The following is a 21,014-nucleotide window of genomic DNA, read 5'->3' as shown; positions in this document are numbered from 1 at the left end:
ATAGGAAAAAAAATCCATCTTTACTCTCATTTTAAAGATTTTTTTTATCAAATTAGAAAAAATTTATAAATTAATTATTAAAATAGATGAAATTTTCAAAAATTATTAAAATAATTAAATCGTGTTATTTTATCACAATTTAAATATTAATTAAAAGTTATAATTAAATTTAATACTAAAATAGTATGAAATTATACCACATTATCACCATTTCATCAGTTTAAATAAACTAAAACACATTATTTATAATAAAATTAGGTAAACTTAACTTGATTTATTAATTTTGATAATTTTTAAAATTTTACTACGATAATTAACCTACAAATTTTTTATGAAACATCCTTCTCTATCCCCACAAAATTATTACATCTCACTAATCTTTGTTTTATTATCAATTCTCAAGTATCAAAATGTTGCACAGACTTTTTGTAACAGTGTGGCGGGGATCAAATTCAATTCTTTCAGTTTTTTCAAAATTGTGATATAATATTTAACGTAATTATGTATTATTACATATTTTTAAATGTAAATATAAAGTAATTAATGACAAAAGAATTTTAATATAAAATATTATCCTTATTAAAAGGAAGAGAAGAAGAATAATAACTAAACGCTTTTCAACTTCTCCGGCGATCTGAGATAGTGGAAAATCCAGAACTACCCCTACGTTATCCATTTCATTGCATCCAATAATCGTGTAACGTCACAATTAAGGAAGGGGCTTTTTTGTCAAATCAAGTAGAGAGTGAGGAAGTGGCAAACCCAAAAAAGCGATCTCAGAAACTCAAACATCAAGTAACTTTGTCTTTCCCTGAGATTCAGATCGCTCAACTTTCTTCACTAACTATTTCTTTTTTACCTTCTCGATTCGGCGAAAACTCAGTGAGTCAACTCGCTCTCGCAGCTCATGGCACCCATATCGTAGTGTAGACGCGCCGCATTCGATTCCCGTCGAAGATCTCAACCTCCGCGGCGTCGCCGAGTCGCAATCGCTCCGAGCTCGGGAATGGCTTCTCCGGAAGCCGATTCCCGTCTGAGTCTGGTCGTGGTCCCCGCGCTTGAGAAGATAATCAAGAATGCGTCGTGGCGGAAGCACGCCAAACTCGCTCATGAGTGCAAATCCGTCATCGAGAGGTTCGGCCACCAGCACCAGCACTTTCCGACGCCGGGATCTCCCTCCGACACCGAAGCGGAGGCCGCCGTCCCTGGCCCGCTCCATGACGGCGGTCCATTGGAGTTCTCCTTGGCAGAGTCCGAGTCTATCCTCGCGCCTTTCATCAATGCTGCCGGCTCCGGCGTCCTCAAGATCGCTGATCCTGCCGTCGATGCCATTCAGAAGCTCATTGCGCATGGCTTCCTCCGCGGCGAGGTGGACCCGGACCCGGACTCTGCGGCTGCGGCGCCGGAGGCGAAGCTCCTGTCCAACCTCATAGCATCGGTCTGCAAATGCCACGATTTCGGCGACGAGGCGATGGAGTTGCTGCTCCTCAAGACCTTGCTCTCCGCAGTGACGTCAATTTCGCTCCGCATCCACGGTGATTCCTTGCTTCTCATTGTGCGGACATGCTACGATATATATCTCGTGAGTAAGAATGTGGTGAATCAGACGACGGCGAAGGCGTCGCTGATCCAAATGCTGGTGATCGTGTTCCGCCGCATGGAGGCGGATTCCTCCACTGTGCCGATTCAGCCGATTGTAGTGGCGGAATTGATGGAGCCTGTGGAGAAATCCGATGGAGACAATTCAATGACGCAGTTTGTGCAGGGCTTTATAACGAAGATAATGCAGGACATTGACGGCGTTTTGAACCCTACGACGCCGAGTGGGAAGGTTAATTTGTTAGGTGGGCACGACGGTGCGTTTGAGACCACCACGGTGGAGACTACGAACCCTACTGATTTGTTGGATTCTACTGATAAAGACATGTTGGATGCTAAGTATTGGGAGATTAGTATGTATAAGACGGCGTTAGAGGGACGGAAGGGGGAGCTTGTGGATGGGGAAGTGGTGGAGAGAGACGATGATTTGGAGGTTCAGATTGGAAACAAGTTGAGGAGAGATGCTTTTTTGGTGTTTAGGGCGCTTTGTAAGTTGTCCATGAAGACGCCTCCGAAGGAGGTGGTAGGGGACCCGCAGTTGATGAAGGGGAAGATCGTTGCTCTGGAGTTGCTGAAGATTTTGCTGGAGAATGCTGGGGCCGTGTTCAGGACTAGTGAAAGGTATTGCATTTTACTGAAGTTCATTTTTAGGACTAGTTTGGAGTTTGGCATTTTGTGGCCAGTCAGGGAGAAGATGTGTATTATTTTATTTTTTCTGGTAGTTGCAGGACGGTGAATTTTCTGTGTTGAATATAGTAGTGAATATTGCATTGTCTTGATGTTCTGTCTAGGAGTGAACTGAAGTCACAACCATTACTTTCTTGCTTGTACGTTATACAGTTAAGGATTTAGAAATATTGTGACACAAATGTTAGAACAAAGTGCTACATGGGACGAAAGTCTTTTTAGAATTTTGACATGAACAAAATATATTTTAAGAAGGAAGAGCTAGATACACTAGATAGAGATTTTAGCCCAAATTAAAATCATATTTCTTGGACATTGCCAAAATAAAAAAATGTAAATCATTATCATAAAGCATTTGTGCTTCATAGGTTTGGATACATCATTGATACGTGTATGGGCAGTGTGCTCTTTGTTGCTGTTGATATCTTGCTCCTCCCGCATCTTCCCCCTCCTTTAGAACTTATTATCTGGAACTCAATGCAAACTACAATGATTAAGGTCCTTTTCCATGTTGCAAATGATTGTTCAATGTTTTGCTTCATTCCCATATTATTAGGATTAAAGAAGAATTCCCACAATTATTCACTCTTAGAGTTTCTCAATCATGATGGGAGTAAATCCACGCCACAAATTAAGCAAAAGAAATAGAAGGAAATGGAAGATAATAATAACTCTGAGATTCTTTTTGATTGCGTGAAAAATAAATACAGAAGGATGAACAATCCTACTACCTAGAGCTAGGCTCTTCTAGAGCAAACCAACATGCAGCAAAACAGAATACCCCCTTCACTCCCCACACCTGATACTAGTAATGGAAAATATTCTCTCTTTCTCACTCTCTCTCCTTTACTAACCGCTCTCCCTAGTCATGCCACATCAGTATCCCTAGTCTTCTTTCTCATTCACAATTCCCCATCTTGACTTGTGGCTCAATTTATGGGCTAGAGGCTCGCTAAGCCCATTAACTCTTTGGGTACCATCAATACGCTCCTCTTGAATAACTATCTTGTCGTTAAGACTCAATCTTGAAAATTGACTTCTTAAAGAAATCTCATCTTCCCAAGTAGCCTCCTTTGCTGTCTTTCTCTTCTAATGAACCAACCATTGGTTAACTCATTCCCCCCTCTTCATAATGCTTCTTGAAGCCAATGCTGAATTAGGCTCAAAATGATTTCCTCATTTTCATCTTCTAGCCTTGTAGGTATTTCATCTTTTGCCTTATTGTCACCCACTGCCTTCTTAAGCAAGGAAACTTGGAACATGGATTGTATCCTTGAAGAAGGTGGCAATTTCAAATGATAGGCAACTTCTCCAATCTTCTCTAGAATCTTAAAAGGGCCGTAATACCTTGCACTTAGCTTGGGGCTTGTTATATTCATCACAAAATGTTGACGGTTTTGTTTGAGTTTAAGGAAAACTAAATCACCAACCTCAAACTCCTCTTTGTACGATGTTTATTGGCTTGCACCCTCATTTAATCTTGTGCCCTCAATAGGTGCTTCTTCAATTGCCCAAAAGCTTCATCTCTATCCATGAGTTCTCTTTGAATAGCTTCGACTCTTATTTCCCCTTCTATAACTTGTACTATCTTAGGAGGTTGACGCCCATACACAACTTCAAGTGGTGTGGCACTTGTAGACTTATGAAATGTGGTGTTGAACCAAAATTCTGCCCATTTAACCCATTCCTTGGGTTGGCCTTTAATGAAACACCATAAATAGTTAGTCACTTCGTCTGTCCATCTGTATGAGGTGGTATGTTGTAATCATCCAAAAAATGGTCCCTTCCATTTTGAAAAACTTCCTTAAATGAAATCATTACTTGATTTTTTAACTAGGAGTGGTTGCGTGTTCAAAAAATACTTGGGTTGTTTTAGTCAGAAGTGGTTGATGTCCAAATAATATTCGTTTGTATTTTCGTAGCATTAGTCTGCTTAGTGAAATTTGATCAATTGATCGAGAACTGGATTTAGTCTGTTGTTTAGAGACAAATCAGTATAAAAATAACTTGGGTAAATCTTTTTCGTTGCTTATATTCTTAAATTGCATGTTATTAACCTTCATCTAACTTAAGAAGGAGAGTCTTGCTAAAAACAAGTTTTTTCAAAAAGAATTTTTTACAGTGTTTGTCACACTTAAAGGTGCGTTTGACGATCTTCATTAGATGATATCCTTAAGAAAACTACTTGACAGATCATCTATCAAGTGTAAACTTCGTCTGTTAGCATTTATTAAATGAAACTTTGTGATAACTCTCTCTTCTTATAAGAGGCATGAAACTCTTTTAGAAACATTGTAATGCAATGGGATTTCTTGGCAATAACCTATCTTCTCTAGTATAACAAAACGCCAAATCATGCTTATATGTGAACCCGGTGTAGGCCTTATCATTATTTCCTTTTTGCAGCTCCTCTACCTCTTTCTTCCAATTTCATGAACATTTGCCATCAACTCTTGGCAGTCAAGTCAAATAGGGGCATATATCATATCTTTAATTCTGGTTCCTTGATAGTTCTTAACAAAGCGTTCACACCTTTATTCTCTTCGTCTAGCTTGTACACTATCTCAAAATTGGAACTTAGAAGCTTTGCCACCCAATTCTGCCGGCTTTCAGTTGTGATTCTCTGTTGCATCAACTGCTTAAGACTCTTCTGATATGAGTAAACCTTGAATTTCCTCCCTATTAAATATGAACTCCAATGCTAAATAGCCAAAGCAACAACCATTAATTCCCTTTTGTATGCTAAATACGTTTGTGGGGCTCAAGGCTTTGTTGTAATATGCCACAAGCTTTCTATCTTGCGTTAAAATTTCCCCAATTAGAACTCAAACTCAAACTCAAACTCAAACTCTTTTTCAAAGTCTGGAAAGCATAATACTGGTGCTGTGGTGATGTTTCTTTTTAATTCTTTAAGAGCCTCATCACTCCACCCAAACCATCCTTTTTGGTTAATTCAACGAGTGACCTTGCAATTTTACTATATTTCTTAATGAATTTCTTGTAATATCCAGTAATGCTGAGGAACCCACAAACTCCCTTTACATTTTTTGTTATGGGCCACTCCACAACATTGACTCTTGCTAGTTCAACAAGAACTTTGTGAATAGATATTACTTGTCTAAGATACTCCACCCTTTTTAGGCCAAAACTGCACTTGTCTTTGTTGGCATATAATTGGTGGTCTCAAAATTTTGAGCACTTTAGTCAAATGCTACAAGTGTTCTTCCCATCCCTTATTGTATATGAGAATGTCATAAAAAAATACCTAAACTTCCTTTCTCAGTAAGTCTCTAAAAACCTCATTCATGACCCCGAAAGGCATTACAAGATATTCATAATAATCTTCACGTGTCTGAATTGTTGTCTTATGTATATCTTCCTCCATTATTCTAACCTGGTAGTATCTAGATTTTAAGTCCAGTTTTGAGAAATACCTTGCACTGTGTAATTTGTTTGAGAGCTCCTTGATAATTGATATTGGAAATTTGTCAGAAATGGTTGCTTTGGAAGGGCCCAGTGTACACACATTCTCTGTTCGTTTTTCTTCTTCTTCACCAATATCATTGGGTTGGAGAAAACATTTTGGCTGTAATGTATGTGCCTTATTTCCAACAACTCATAAACCTGCCTTTTAATTTCATTCTTTTGATGGTAGGGGTAACGGTATGTCTTGACGTTAATCAATTTGTCCAGGTTTGAGAAAGAGTCTATGTTCCTTGGCATTGATAGAAGGTGTTCCCTCGGGCTCTTCGCAAACATCCATGAAGTTCTATAAAATCCCTTCCAGAGATGTTTGCTGCCCCACACTAAGATTATTCTTCTCCGCGTCTTCACCTATCATTCCATATAGGGCAAAACCCAATGATTCTTCTTGAGATATTTTGTTAAAGACTTCGGACCGGACCCTTTGGGCATTTCTATTTTCATTGTTTGTTTGTTCCAATCAACAATCATTTCTCCCACTGTAATCAACTGGGACGTTCCCAAAACAATACGAATGTCTTCCAAATCGAACAAATAAACATTAACCTACTTCTAATTCAATTGTGACCTGGATCGAGATATTGGACCTGGATCTATAACCTGAATAGCTACCTCCTTCTCCATTTATGTCTTCCTTTCTCTGCCACCCTTTCTTATCTCATGACACTTTCACATCGACAGTCCTTGTGACATTAATCAACTTACCTCTTGTTAGAGGATTTGCAACCTACAAACTGCAAATTGGTGCTCTGATTTCATCACGGAGCCCATGAGTGAAATATGAGAAGTACTAGTTGTCATGAAGCCTACTTGTGTAATTAAGTACTCAAATTGCCTTATGTAAATTTTCATGTCTCTGTTTGACAAAGGGCCATAAGTTGGTCGAATACACTTTCTCTCCCATTCAACCGTACCTGTCCAACAACTCTTTCTTCATGTCCATCCATGTTAGATCGACATAATTGTTCAATAAAGAATTGAAGAAATGTATCTTTCCTCCCTCCATGCATAGTTGAGCAAGGTTCACTCTCATAACTTCATTTTTTTGTACTTTGGAGTAGATATCGTTCTCGATACTCAACCTGCAGGGTCTTCCCCATTGAACATGGGAAGCTCTATACTCTTCATTGATTGACAAAACTTAATGAGTTCTATGGATGGGAACTTTTCTCAAACCCAAAGAGATATAGGAAGTTGGTGGGAAAACTCATCTTTCTCACTATAAGAAGACTTGATCTTTCTTTTCTAGTGGGAGTTGAGTCAATTTATGTAGAACCCTTCATTGATCATTGGGATGCGGTGATTCACATTCTCAAATTTGTAAAAGGGATCCCAGGACAAGAATTATTCAAGTCTTAAGGTATTGTGACGCAGATTGGGTTAGTTGTCCCATTAACAGGAAATCTACCAAAAGATATTATGTATTCCTTGGAGGGAATCTTATATCTTGGAAAAGTTTGAAAACGTGTTGCTGCTCGATCTTCCACAAATGCTGAATATAGGTCTATGGCCCTACTTACATGTGAACTTGTGTGGATTAAAAACCTCCTTCAAGAGTTCAAATTTTATGAGAATGAGCAGGTAAAGTTGTATTGTGACAATCAGACAACTCTTATTGCCTCCAATCCAGTGTTTCATGAGAGAACTAAAAATATGAAGTTTGATTGTCAATTTTGATGAACAACTCGTGGACATTCTAACTAAATCTCTAGAAGGACCTAGGATTTAGTTTATATGTTCCATGCTTGGTGCATGTGACCTATATGCTTCAAGTTGAGGGTAGTGTTAAAATGTATTGCAATTGTATTTTATAATTATTTCTTTTGTGTGTACGCAACTTTAAGGTTAGGGTTTAAGGTAAGTTCCTTGACTTATTTTGGTACTCCTATATATACATTAATAAAAGCATACACTATTTTTCCTCACATCTTATTTATTCAAGTAGTATATTCTATAATCAAGATTTTGCAGTCTTTCCTGGGTATTTGGGATTATTTGACATATAGATTAGGAAGAATATTTTTCTAGTACACATTTATGATCCACTTGAAATATGTACTCCAAATACTCGCTTCTAGTTATTTTGGTTTTGCTTCTACCCAACATTTTCTTGCAATTTACAACTGCAGTTTCACAATTGTCGTCGTGGTTTTATTTCCATTCACTATAAATTATGCTATGTACGTCTTGGTATTTGTATTTCTGCCATCTTAAGAATTCTTCACAGGCTAACATGGCCATGAAAGTTGTTGGAAAGCTGCCTTAACCTAAATTGCAACATCAAGGGTTATAGTTTAATTCCACTTTGATGAGTGATATAGTTAAAATAAAGTATATAAGTGAGGTGCAAATCTTACTTTAGAAGTGAGATTTGTGGAGTTGAAATAGTCCTAAAAAACATTCTTAGAAAAGTCTTGTGCCTATGCAATCTCTATTTGTAGCTAGCTGCCTGTAAAATTAAAGGAACTATTGAATTGCCATAATTTTGATCATGCATAATTTTTTCCTTATTTAGTTTAACGTTTTTAGTCATTCCAAACATACGTTTGAATACCCACCCCTTCTGTCTTCATAACTGATTCATCAGAAACTAGTATTAATGCACCTGCTGTCTATGAATTACACGTGCATCATCTTCTGCTATCATACTTTTTTAGTATGGACCATTACTGTGTTTTGAAATATTCTTTTTGTGTTTGACTCTTTAGTTTAAGATGGATCCTTTTCCCCCTCATCATTATTTAAAAGTAGCATATATTCTATATATACACCACTTGAAACTGTTTTTTGTTTACTTTTTAATTTTACTGGATGACAAAAAATAGTGCTGATGATTAAATTTTGGTTGTGCTTGAGCAGGTTTTTAGGTGCCATCAAACAGTACTTATGTTTATCCTTGTTGAAGAACAGTGCTTCAACTCTTTTAATTGTATTTCAGCTGTCATGCTCCATTTTCATCAGTCTGGTGTCAAGATTTAGAGTTGGATTGAAAGCAGAAATTGGAGTATTTTTTCCTATGATAGTTCTCAGGGTCCTAGAAAATGTTTCTCAACCTAATTTTCAGCAGAAGATGATAGTGCTTCGATTTCTGGAAAAGCTCTGTGTTGATTCACAGATATTGGTCGACATATTTATAAACTATGACTGTGATGTCAATTCATCCAACACATTTGAGAGGTGTGCTATGTATTATTTTATTTATTTTCTCTGGTTATTTTGTGTTACATTAAAAATATCTGCAATTTCATGTTTAGAATATTGATATCAAGTTTAATAGCATTTCAGTGTTGTTGGATTGTTTTTCATACACCTTTCACTGGTCATGCTGGTGTGGCTAAGGTTTTCATCATTGTCACGTAGTATACACTGTATAATTTATATGTAATTGTTATATGCCTCCTAGGATGGTAAATGGACTCCTTAAAACTGCACAAGGTGTTCCTCCTGGTGTAACAACCACGCTTTTGCCACCCCAGGAAGCAACACTAAAACTTGAAGCCATGAAAAGCTTGGTCGCAGTTCTAAAATCAATGGGGAACTGGATGAACAAACAATTGCGCATTCCGGACCCTCGTTCAGCCAAGAAAGTTGAAGCATTGGATAACAGCCCTGAATCTGGAGGTTTTACCATGGTAAATGGGAATGGAGAAGACCCTCCTGATGGATCTGACACTCAATCAGAAGTCTCCAATGATGCTTCTGATGTTTCAAATATTGAGCAACGCCGGGCTTATAAACTGGAACTCCAGGTAAACAAATGAACGAAGTTTTTTACCAATGAACAAAGTATATCTTTACTGTGGCTTTTTACCAATGAAGCTAATGCAAGTGTATGACAGGAAGGTATATCACTTTTTAATAGGAGGCCTAAGAAAGGAATTGAGTTTCTCATCAATGCCAACAAGGTGGGTGATTCACCAGAGGATATAGCTGCTTTTCTTAAAGAAGCATCCGGGTTGAACAAGACTTTGATTGGTGATTACCTGGGAGAAAGAGAAGAGTTACCCTTGAAGGTAATGCATGCCTATGTGGATTCCTTTAACTTTCAAGGTATGGAGTTTGATGAGGCAATCAGGGTCTTTCTTCAAGGATTTAGACTGCCTGGTGAGGCACAGAAAATTGATAGGATCATGGAAAAGTTTGCTGAACGTTACTGCAAATGTAATTCAAAGGCCTTTTCTAGTGCTGACACAGCTTATGTTCTTGCCTATTCTGTTATAATGCTTAATACCGATGCTCACAATCCCATGGTGAAGAATAAGGTGTGCTCACAGTTCTTCTGTTCTGTAAATTGATATACAAATAATTATCACAGACACAATGGCTTAATTCTTTTTGGTTATTGAGTTATGCAGATGTCTCCTGATGATTTCATAAGAAACAATCGTGGCATTGATGATGGAAAAGATCTGCCTGAGGAATACTTGAAGTCCTTGTTTGACAGAATATCTAGAAATGAGATCAAAATGAAAGAAAATGATGCGGCTCCTCTACAAAAGCAGGCTGTGAACCCTAATCGACTTTTAGGCTTGGATAGTATATTGAATATTGTGATCCCCAAACGTGGTGAAGAGAATATGGAGACCAGTGACGATCTTATCCGTCATATGCAAGAACAATTCAAAGAAAAAGCTCGCAGATCTGAGTATGTTTGTATTTTTTTTCTTTCTTTCTCTGGAAGTGATAAATTTACTTTTCAAGTCTTCTCAGGTTGAGCGAAACATTGAACCTGGTGTTTTTAACCTGTCTGTGAATTCTACCATATCTAGTAGTATTTAGCTGCTTATTACATGATCCATGTCTGTTTGAAGTGTGAGGTGTATCTAGCTAAAGTTTTCACCAATTTTTTTACTCTTTCTTTTTCTCTAATATTTTAATGACAGTTATATCACTTGTTTGGAAATTTTTGTAAGTGACTGGTTAAACAAAAATAGTTCCTAGATTTTTCTTTTGTTGATTTGATATGCTTTTAATTGCAATTTGCAGATCAATTTATTATGCAGCAACAGATGTTGTAATCCTTAGATTCATGATTGAGGTGTGCTGGGCACCGATGTTAGCCGCCTTCAGTGTTCCTCTTGATCAAAGTGACGATGAGGTTGTAATATCTCTGTGTCTTGAAGGTTTCCGCCATGCGATTCATGTTACTTCAGTAATGTCGATGAAGACTCATAGAGATGCTTTTGTGACGTCATTAGCAAAGTTTACCTCACTACATTCACCGGCAGATATTAAGCAGAAAAATGTCGATGCGATTAAGGTTAGTAAACTTTAACTTATGTTCCACCTGACTGATGAACAACACGAATGCTGAAGTGATTATCAATTTGCTATTCTCATTGTGTTATGTTACTTCATACTCATGGTGTAATGCCCCCTTTCAAAATGCATCGTTGTTTGTATGTTATTACATTCCCATAGCATCTTTTATCATTTCAAGTTCATATATATACATCCCTTAACTGCATGTTTTATCCTTTCCAAAGCTACACTCTCTGCATTTGGACTTTCGTATCTTGTTCTGCAAATATGATAATTACCTAATTAACATAGTATCTTTTGTGGAGTTTTGAAAATGATTCTGGAAACAATGTATAAAGGCATACAATAGTCATTATTTGTTGATCTTTTAAGTTATGGATAATGTACTTGAATTCAATGTTCAGTTTTTGATGATTACATATGACTAATTACCATCTGTTTTAGGCAATAGTTGTTATTGCTGATGAAGATGGAAATTACTTACAAGAAGCTTGGGAACATATCTTGACTTGCGTTTCTCGGTTTGAGCATTTACATCTTCTTGGAGAGGGGGCTCCACCAGATGCCACATTCTTTGCATTTCCTCAGAATGATTCAGAAAAAACAAAGCAAGCAAAGTCAACCATTCTTCCTGTTTTGAAGAAGAAGGGACTTGGGAGGATGCAGTATGCAGCTGCTTCATTGATGCGGGGTTCATATGATAGCACTGGAATTGGTAGTACTGGTTCTGGAGTCACATCAGAACAGGTGAACAGTCTAGTTTCTAATTTAAATATGTTGGAACAAGTTGGAAACTCTGAAATGAGTCGCATATTCACTCGGAGTCAGAAGTTGAACAGCGAGGCCGTAATAGATTTTGTTAAGGCTCTGTGCAAGGTCTCCATGGAGGAACTGAGGTCTCCATCTGATCCACGTGTTTTTAGCCTTACAAAGATTGTTGAGATTGCGTAAGTATTACTCACCTGGTACTTCAAACATGCTTTGTTACATTACATCTAAACTGTTTACTTCTCCGCATGGATCATGGGGTTCATTGGTTTGGGCTTTTACAAGAGAAGCATAGTTAATAATAGTACTTGACAATATTTATTGTTGTTTATAATTGAGCATGTTGGCAACCTGTTTTTCCTTTTTGGTTGATTAAATCCCCAACTCTCGTGGTCACTTATTTGTAGTCTGAGCAAATTGTTGAATTGAACTGTATTTTCTGTTCAACTCTGATAAAATATCATGAGGTTGCATGTCAAGAGGTCACCTGTGTCTTTTAACACTCAGTTTCGGTTCAGATGGTAAGCCCAGGGATAACGTGCTTAATTTTATTGAAGAGAAGGACATTACAAGTGTGCCCAAAGATCAAGGTGGGAAAGTGTAATTCATTTGAAAAACAAATGTTTGGGCAGAGCATGAAGCATATGATTCTTATCTTTTGCATGATTGATTGATGTTTATATTCTGCTTTTTATATTGTTTGACATGATTCTTATTTAACAGGCACTACAATATGAACCGCATAAGACTTGTGTGGTCAAGCATCTGGCTTGTTCTCTCTGATTTCTTTGTAACTATTGGTTGTTCTGCAAACCTTTCAATTGCCATTTTTGCAATGGATTCCTTGCGTCAGTTGTCAATGAAATTTCTGGAGCGGGAAGAGCTGGCTAATTATAATTTTCAAAATGAATTTATGAAGCCTTTTGTCATTGTTATGCGAAAGAGTAGAGCTGTTGAAATTAGAGAATTAATTATCAGATGTATCTCTCAAATGGTTCTATCTCGTGTAAACAATGTCAAATCAGGATGGAAGAGCATGTTCATGGTAGATCTGATAAACTCTTATTGTCCGTAGAGAGCTTCAGTTAACACAAATGATTGTTGAATTTTTTTTATCTGTTGTACTTATTGCTCATAGACCTGATTTCAGGTATTCACAACAGCAGCTTACGATGACCACAAAAACATTGTACTCTTGGCTTTTGAAATGATTGAGAAGATTATTCGCGATTACTTCCCATGCATCACTGAGACTGAGACTACAACCTTCACAGACTGCGTAAATTGTCTAATTGCGTTTACCAATAGTAGATTCAATAAAGAGATTAGCCTAAATGCCATTGCTTTTCTTCGGTTTTGCACCACAAAACTTGCAGCGGGAGACCTTGGCTCATCATCAAGGAATAAGGATAAGGAACTTTCTGGAAAGGTTTCCCCATCTTCACTTCAATCAAGGAAGGAGGGGAAAAATGAAAATGGAGAGGCTGCTGACAAGGATGATCATCTCTATTTCTGGTTTCCTTTATTGGCAGGTGAAGACATTATATGAAGTTTATCTAGGCATAACTATTAGGGCAAAAGTACTAAATTTATGTTGCATATCATTGTCAAATGATCGGTGCTTCGTTTGCTATCGTCTTGCTTCATGCCTTAATAAGCTTAGCTATTACAGATATACTTATTTGTTGTCTATTTTCTGCAGGTTTATCTGAGCTTAGCTTTGACCCAAGACCTGAGATTAGGAAGAGTGCCTTGGATGTCCTGTTTGAAACCTTACGTAACCATGGCCATCTCTTTTCGCTAAATTTATGGGAAAGAGTATTTGAGTCTATCTTATTTCCAATATTCGATTACGTTCGACATGCTATTGATCCTTCAGGGAGTAGTTCACCAGTAAATGAAGTAGAGGCAGATGATGGTGAGCATGATTCAGATGCTTGGCTTTACGAGACATGCACATTGGCCCTCCAATTGGTTGTAGATCTTTTTGTTAACTTTTACAACACTGTCAATCCACTTTTAAGAAAAGTGCTGTTGCTCCTGGTTAACTTTATAAATCGCCCTCATCAAAGCCTTGCAGGCATTGGTATTGCGGCTTTTGTTCGTTTGATGAGTAATGCGGGGGAGCTATTTTCTGATGAAAAGTGGTTAGAAGTGGTTTTCTCATTAAAAGAAGCAGCAAAGGCAACACTTCCTAACTTTTATTTTCTGGAAAGCGAGGACTTCACTAGAAGTCATGAGGATACTTCAATCACTGATGATAGAGATGTTGCTGAATCTGGCTTTCCAGATAATTTAGTCAACTTGAGGACTCGTCGTGTTTATGCTCACTTAACTGATGCAAAATGCCGAGCTGCTGTTCAGCTTTTATTGATTCAGGTAATTTTATATTCTGTTCCTCCAAAATATTTTAGAATGCCAGGTAGAAGGAAATTATGAGGGAGCCAAGTGCTGTAGCTGTGATTGGGACTGTTTGATTAAGATGATTTGTTATTATAAGTTATTTAAATTCTTACTAATTTATGCACCTGATGGGAGCAAATGTGTCCTTCCTTTTCAGTACCCCATAATTGCTTCATTAGTGTTCACTTTTATGCGTCCCAGTCAAAATATATGCATGTAATGTTGAAAAATGATGTTAACTCTTTTTGAAATTGGCAGGCGGTGACGGAGATCTATGCCATGTATCGTTCTCACCTTCCAGCAAAAGCCATGCTAGTCCTGTTTGATGCTTTGCACGCTATAGCGTTACACGCGCATCAGATTAACAACAATACCATATTACGTTCAAAGCTTCAAGAGTTTGGTTCTATGAGCCAAATGCAAGACCCTCCACTCTTACGCCTTGAGAATGAATCGTACCAGATCTGCCTTACATTTTTACAAAACCTTGTCGTTGACAAGCCTCCTAGCTATGAAGCGGATGAGGTTGAATCTCATCTCATTCAGCTTTGTCAGGAGGTTTTGGAGTTTTATATTGAAGTTGCAGGTTTTGGACAAAAATCTGAATCTTCTCATGTTCGAGAGCCACATTGGTATATTCCCTTGGGCTCCGGGAAGAGTAGAGAATTGGCTTCTCGTTCACCTCTCATTGTGGCTACTCTGCACGCTATTTGTAGTTTGGGAGATATTTCCTTTGAGAAGAACCTGTCTCATTTCTTCCCTCTTATTTCTAGCTTGGTACGTTGTGAACATGGCTCCAAGGAAGTCCAGGTTGCTCTCAGTGACATGCTTACTTTATCAGTTGGTCCTGTTTTGCTACAGTCATGTTGATTCATCATATTGGTAAAGTTCACCCTGCATTTTCAGATGTACGATTTTTTTGTTTAAATCTTTTTGTTCATAATTTTCTCTGCTCTCCTTTGCCTTGGATTACGTGTCAATAATATACTTTAACAGTACGAAAAGTTGGTAGTAGTGATTTTCTCTTAGCCACACCTTCATAACTTTAGTATTTTAGAACCTACCTTTTCCAGTCAGAATTAATATGTATTACCATCAGTCTCAATGTTGTACTTTTTACGTTTTATTCATTTTTTAAAAAGAATTACTTTCGCAGCATTATATACTGTAAAGATTATGTGGTAATAAATTTTCTGGTTATGAAACTTTAGTCCTAATTAATAGTTATCTTTCATGCGAATTTGTTTTATTTTAATAAATGATTTTGTTGAAAATGTTTTAAGAGAAATCTTAAGCTTCGTGAGTGAAAAGATATCTGGGTTGGGGATCCAACTTTTCTGCTGCAAAGATACAAGTTTCCTTCAGAAAATCTTTTTAGCTTTTCAATTTTACGGAGTGACTCCTATAACATGTACTATTGATTTTACCTGTGCCTTAGGTTCAACTATTGTTCTGTCGGATATCATTATGAAAGTAGTTCATATAAAATAAAAACTATGCATACAAAGTTATTAAACATAATCAAGTAATAAATTATAGATATTATTTATATGCATGCAACAAGTTGTTGATGAGACGAAATCTCTAAGCTTTGTAAATACGTGGATTCCGATAATGGAAGAACATTATTTAAGTATTATTAAGAAGTTAATGGAGTTCGTAGTCAGAAAGAGGATATGAACATAGTAAATGTAATATAAAGTATTGAATGAGTATGAATTGATGTTTGACAATGGGTTATTATATATTTTTCTTAACTCGTTACTTTTAGGATATAAGATATAAATAATTATCTTTTTGTTCATTTATTACCATTGATATTATATTAGAGATATAATAGAACACAGTTAAGTTATTAAGTTTTTATCTTTTATATGGATATAATTGATCTTTTTAATAATAGTTGATTGATTAATGGATCTTTTATGTGACTTTATTTTACTAACAATTGCTAACTATAATATGTTTTCAGGTGAGTTGCATTCCATATCTTCAGTATTATTTTTTAATATGTCGTTGAAATAAAGAGAAATGTAAAGTTAAATGTTAACCATTAGAATTAAAAGGTCAGAGAAACAAGTTTTTTTCCAATTTTTTAATGCATGATCAAATAATTCTCCATAATTACTCGAATATAAATCACCAATTAAATTAAGTAACATATAATATCAAGATTTAATTATATTTTAATTTTCTGAAATTTGAAATAATTATGACATTGGTTGTTCAAATTTTAATTTTTTTAGTTCTTCAAAATGATTTTTTTTTTTAGTTTCGAAACAGTACATTTGAAAAACTAAAATAAGTCCTTTAAGATTTAAAATTAGGATTAAAGGTTTTAATGTTTGAACTTAGTTTTAGGGATTGGAATAATATGTTTTTAAAATTTTAAAGGACTACAAAGAATCTTAAAATTTGAGCAACCAAAACTAGATTTGTCCTAAATTTTACATACTAAACACATAATCAAACCAATAATTAATTAATTAATTACATAATATATTTTAATTTTAGTAACTGAAAAGAATAACACTTGTCACTTTGAGGATCAAAATAACGATTTTATAAATCCTTAACAGAACACAAGTTCCTCAGAAAAGATGATTTGTCTTCTTGCATGCAAAATCCAAATACACAGTTACGAATGAGAAATGGTTGATGAATTTGATGCACGCAGTCCTTCGGAGACCACAACAGATAGATAACAAAAATAATTGTAGGCTTGTGAAAGCGAAACTTTGTAGCACATAGTATATGGTGATGATAATACTTCATGACTTTTCTACACCAGCCACCAATTAAGACCTTAATCAATCATCACTCCCTCTGATTCAATCCTTATCTAATTCTGTATCTGCTTTAATCAACCACAATTCCAAAACCAGCTGATGCAACACAAAGAAGAAAGAGAAGAGCATAAAAAGACCCCATAGGAAGGGTTCAGTTCAGCCTTTTGCAAAGAGCCACCAGATTTGAGACCTTGGAATAAAACTTGGAGAATTATTACCATTCACAAGGTGATGATGTCAAAAGGGCATGTCATGATCAACATATTTCATTAAGTCAACTCTACTATCATCACAGTTCTTATCCTCGATTAACTATGTTGCAACCCTTCACTACTTTCTTCACCTTTCTTCATAGTAAAACCAAATCCATCCTCAACCAACCAAGAATCATGATGAGTGCATGCTACAAAGGAAACCGACCCAAGAGAAAATTCTCTTCAGGTTCGGACTTGTCAATCTCTTCTTTCCTTCACATGGAGCTGTCCACTCAGTTTCATCAAGTTTTCAAGCTGATTGACTCTAATGGGGATGGGAAGATCTCAACCACTGAGCTGAGTGAAGTGCTTGCATGCCTTGGATACAGCAAGTGCACTGCTGCCAAGGAAGCTGAAGGCATGGTGAGAGTGTTGGACTTCAATGGAGATGGGTTTGTGGACTTGGATGAGTTCATGGTTGTCATGAATGGCATGGAAAAGGAAGAGGAAAAGGAAGAAGAAGAAGAAGAAGAAGACAAGATTGATGGTTACCTCATGGATGCTTTTCTTGTCTTTGATACTGACAAGAATGGCCTCATTTCAGCCAAGGAACTGCAGAGAGTTCTGTTCAATCTAGGGTGTGAAAACTGCAGTCTCAGAGAGTGCAAACGTATGATCAAAGGTGTTGATAAGAATGGAGATGGTTTTGTAGATTTTCAAGAATTTCGATCCATGATGCAAAGTGGACTTGCAAGTTAGAGCTTCAAGTGTGTTCGTGTCTGTGCTGTATATTATTTCCTCTTTTTTCTTCTTTTCTTTTCTCAATATATACATGTCTCAATAAATGTTACTTTGACATTTTGAAAAGTTAAATATATAAGGATTTATTATTTTTTTTAAAAAATCATCTTCTCACATCATATATGAGTTTATGTTTTAGTAAAATAAGCAATTGAAATATTAAACAATTAATTCTTGTGAACATAATTTTTCTTGTGACCTTTCTTATTTCATAGAATAATATAGAATTTTTGTAGATTTATATGCAGTGTTATGCTATGATATGAATGATTTTGTAAACTTAAAAGGAATGTTTTGTATGTTTTTTATTGGTTTAATCCACTAATGAGTTTGTGTCCATAGGAGTGTCAAATAGCAGGAAATGAGAGATTTGCACGACACAAACTTCTTTCTTATCAAGTTGATTAAATAGTTTAGATGACAATTAATTATTTTATTCATTCATTTCACATTGATATTGATAGACCTTTTAATATTAAAAAGTATATTTATTGACATTTTTATTTTGTAATGAATTATTACAAAATTTAATCTATTTTTGACTCCAAATAATTGTTGTTATCTTGAAATACTCAATAATTATAAAAATTGAAAAAGAATGTAAGAGTATATATACAAAATATTTTATTAATTAAGTGATTTCTTCCTTTTCAATGAAATTATTTTATACACCTTCAAAATATTCATCATCACTTTATATACATATTTTAAGAGAACAAAATAAGATATAACATATTGAAAGAATATAAATATATAGAAATAAAAAATAGATATTTAAGTATTAAATGAAAATATATGTGCATTATTATCTTTAATCACACGTTTTGAGGTGACATTACAAGAAATTGCTTATTTAGCTGCAAAAGAAAAGTGAAGGTCTTAGGTCGACACTAAATAGCATCAAATAAGCCTTTGCTTTTCACAAAATTCATATAAAATGTGAGAAAACGTGGATTATACCCACGCAAACTTTTAAAAAAGAATAAAAAAAAAGTTGCGTGGGTGGAACGACCATTATTAAAAGTATAAAAATAATAAAAATTTAAATGTTTGAAGGTTTAGCCCTCGCTAAATATTTTAAATTAAATTTAAACAAAGAATTAAATTTTGAAGGTGAAGCCCACACAAACAATTAATTTGTATTTATTTGAAAATTCTTAATTGTTAAGGTTTTGAATATTTTGAGAAAATTTTAAACCCTTTTTCAGAAAATGTTGTTATTCTTAATTGTTAAAGTTCATTCAGGAAGCAGCATGCCAGGGAGAAGTCTCGAATAGCCTTCAGCTTCAGCTTGAGCACTGTCGTTCATAAGCAGCGTGCCAACGGAGTCTTCGCAGTTTTGCCCTAGGTTTTCATCTCGATTCCTTTTTTTTCTGTGTTATGTGTAATTTTATTTTTTATTTCTACTCTCAGTTTTGCCTGATTTCTACTCTCAGTTTTGACCTAACATTGTGTTTTGATTTTCAGTGATTCTCTGTGATTTTGTATTTTGTATTCTCAATGATACTGGATTCACTGGTTTTTATTAGTTTTGTATTTTTGACACTGTTCGAATTCAATGCATCCAAATGAATATGATAGTGGTAACAGTGTGTATAATTTTCTTTTTTGTATCTCTGGGAACTTCCCATTTCTTTGAACCTTTTTTTAGCAAGAATGACAGGAAGACGAAGAAGTGAGGGATGAGATGAAAACGTGGTACTATGTTGTGTCCAAAACTTAATCATTGTATTAGGTAACATATTGCACAGAGTCTCTAATTTTTTTAATTCATACAGATGAGATGAGAAAAAAAGGCAGAGGTAGAGAAGTCGAATTCTGCAAACTAGAATTTCATCTAACCAAAATTGAGGTAGCTCGTCCAGTTAATTTTTTAAGGCACCTGCATTAGAGTAAAGAAACCAAATGACTTTTAGAAGCCTTTAATCTAGAGAGAGCAATATCCTCACACAGTTTAAAAAAAACTGCTCATTGACCATGCCATCTAGATAAGTATCGAACCCATTGATTCCTGCATTGTTCACCTGCACATGAATTTGAAAATTGTTTAATGATTGTTCATCTAAGGAAAAAGTACAGGTTATTGTTATGGTGAAGTCATTCAGTTTTTTCAACATCACCAATATAAGTCGTGGAAAGTTTTTAATACTGAGTATAATAAAACTCAGAATCAGGTTGGTGTCAGTCAGATCAAGCTGTTTTCACATATCAGACTGTTTTCACTAATGCATGTTATATTACAAGGATGACAACCATTTAATTGAATGCAAATTTTGTCATCTTCCTCGGTATTTTCCTCCTATAGATGACAAGGGAAGATACAAACAAATTCCAAGGAAGAGAATGTTTTATTTGCCAATCATCCCAAGATTACAAAGACTGTATGCATCAGTAGAATCTGCTAAGCAAATGAGATGGAATTTTGAAAACAAAAGAGAAGATGGCATACTGCGACATCCATGTGATGGGGAAGCTTGGAAGCACTTTGATAAGATATATCCGAATTTTGCTATTGACCCACGACATGTGAGACTTGGTTTATGTTCCGATGGGTTCACTCCTTATGTCCAAGCTTCAACATCCCCATATTCTTGTTGGCCTGTATTTCTTACTCCTTATAATTTGCCCTCTGAAATGTGTATGACCAAACCATACATGTTTCTAACTTGTCTCATACCTGGCCCAAGTAACCCAACTAAAAAAATAGATGTCTACTTGCAACCTCTTATTGATGATCTTAACCAATTGTGGAATGAAGGTGTAATGACATATGACATCTCTAAAAGAGAAAACTTTGTCATGCGAGCTTGCTTGATGTGCACAATCAATGATTTTCCAGCTTATGGCATGTTGTCAGGATGGGGGACTAAAGGGAAATTAGCATGTCCCCATTGTATGGAGGACACGAAAGCTTTTACATTACCATAGTAGTTGGTTTGACTGTCACCGTTGATTCTTGCCTACCGATCATCCATTTAGGAGAAGCAAGAGGAGATTTACGAAAAACAGGGTTGAGTCGGATGGGCCT

At 35.9% G+C, this 21,014-nt stretch overlaps 2 protein-coding genes across 2 annotated transcripts; both read left to right on the top strand.

The window, feature by feature from the left end:
- The first annotated feature begins 705 nt into the window (after nt 1-705).
- On the top strand, nt 706-15,407 carry LOC137818228 (brefeldin A-inhibited guanine nucleotide-exchange protein 2). Its single transcript, XM_068621518.1, has 11 exons — nt 706-2,220; nt 8,629-8,946; nt 9,173-9,518; nt 9,609-10,031; nt 10,125-10,414; nt 10,756-11,029; nt 11,476-11,978; nt 12,523-12,844; nt 12,950-13,331; nt 13,502-14,178; nt 14,461-15,407. Exons 1-11 carry the CDS (start codon nt 1,007-1,009, stop codon nt 15,070-15,072), a joined length of 5,361 nt encoding a protein of 1,786 aa, XP_068477619.1. The 5' UTR covers nt 706-1,006; the 3' UTR covers nt 15,073-15,407.
- A 1,248-nt stretch (nt 15,408-16,655) lies between these two features.
- On the top strand, nt 16,656-18,012 carry LOC137819338 (calmodulin-like protein 7). The gene has a single exon (XM_068623147.1). It carries the CDS (start codon nt 17,306-17,308, stop codon nt 17,942-17,944), a length of 639 nt encoding a protein of 212 aa, XP_068479248.1. The 5' UTR covers nt 16,656-17,305; the 3' UTR covers nt 17,945-18,012.
- Nucleotides 18,013-21,014: the final 3,002 nt, after the last annotated feature.

The sequence above is a fragment of the Phaseolus vulgaris genome, chromosome 10 (assembly GCF_000499845.2).
Source record: "Phaseolus vulgaris cultivar G19833 chromosome 10, P. vulgaris v2.0, whole genome shotgun sequence".
In the NCBI taxonomy this organism is placed as follows: domain Eukaryota; kingdom Viridiplantae; phylum Streptophyta; class Magnoliopsida; order Fabales; family Fabaceae; genus Phaseolus; species Phaseolus vulgaris.
Note: the sequence above shows the minus strand (reverse complement) of the source record. Positions and strands in the feature narration are given on the sequence as shown.

Coding starts and splice junctions, on each gene's coding strand:
- LOC137818228 (XM_068621518.1), top strand. CDS start 1,007: ATGGCTTCTCCGGAAGCCGATTCCCGTCTGAGTCTGGTCGTGGTCCCC. Junction 9,519..9,608: donor CTTATAAACTGGAACTCCAG/GTAAACAAATGA, acceptor AGTGTATGACAG/GAAGGTATATCACTTTTTAA. Junction 12,845..12,949: donor GATGGAAGAGCATGTTCATG/GTAGATCTGATA, acceptor ACCTGATTTCAG/GTATTCACAACAGCAGCTTA.
- LOC137819338 (XM_068623147.1), top strand. CDS start 17,306: ATGTTGCAACCCTTCACTACTTTCTTCACCTTTCTTCATAGTAAAACC.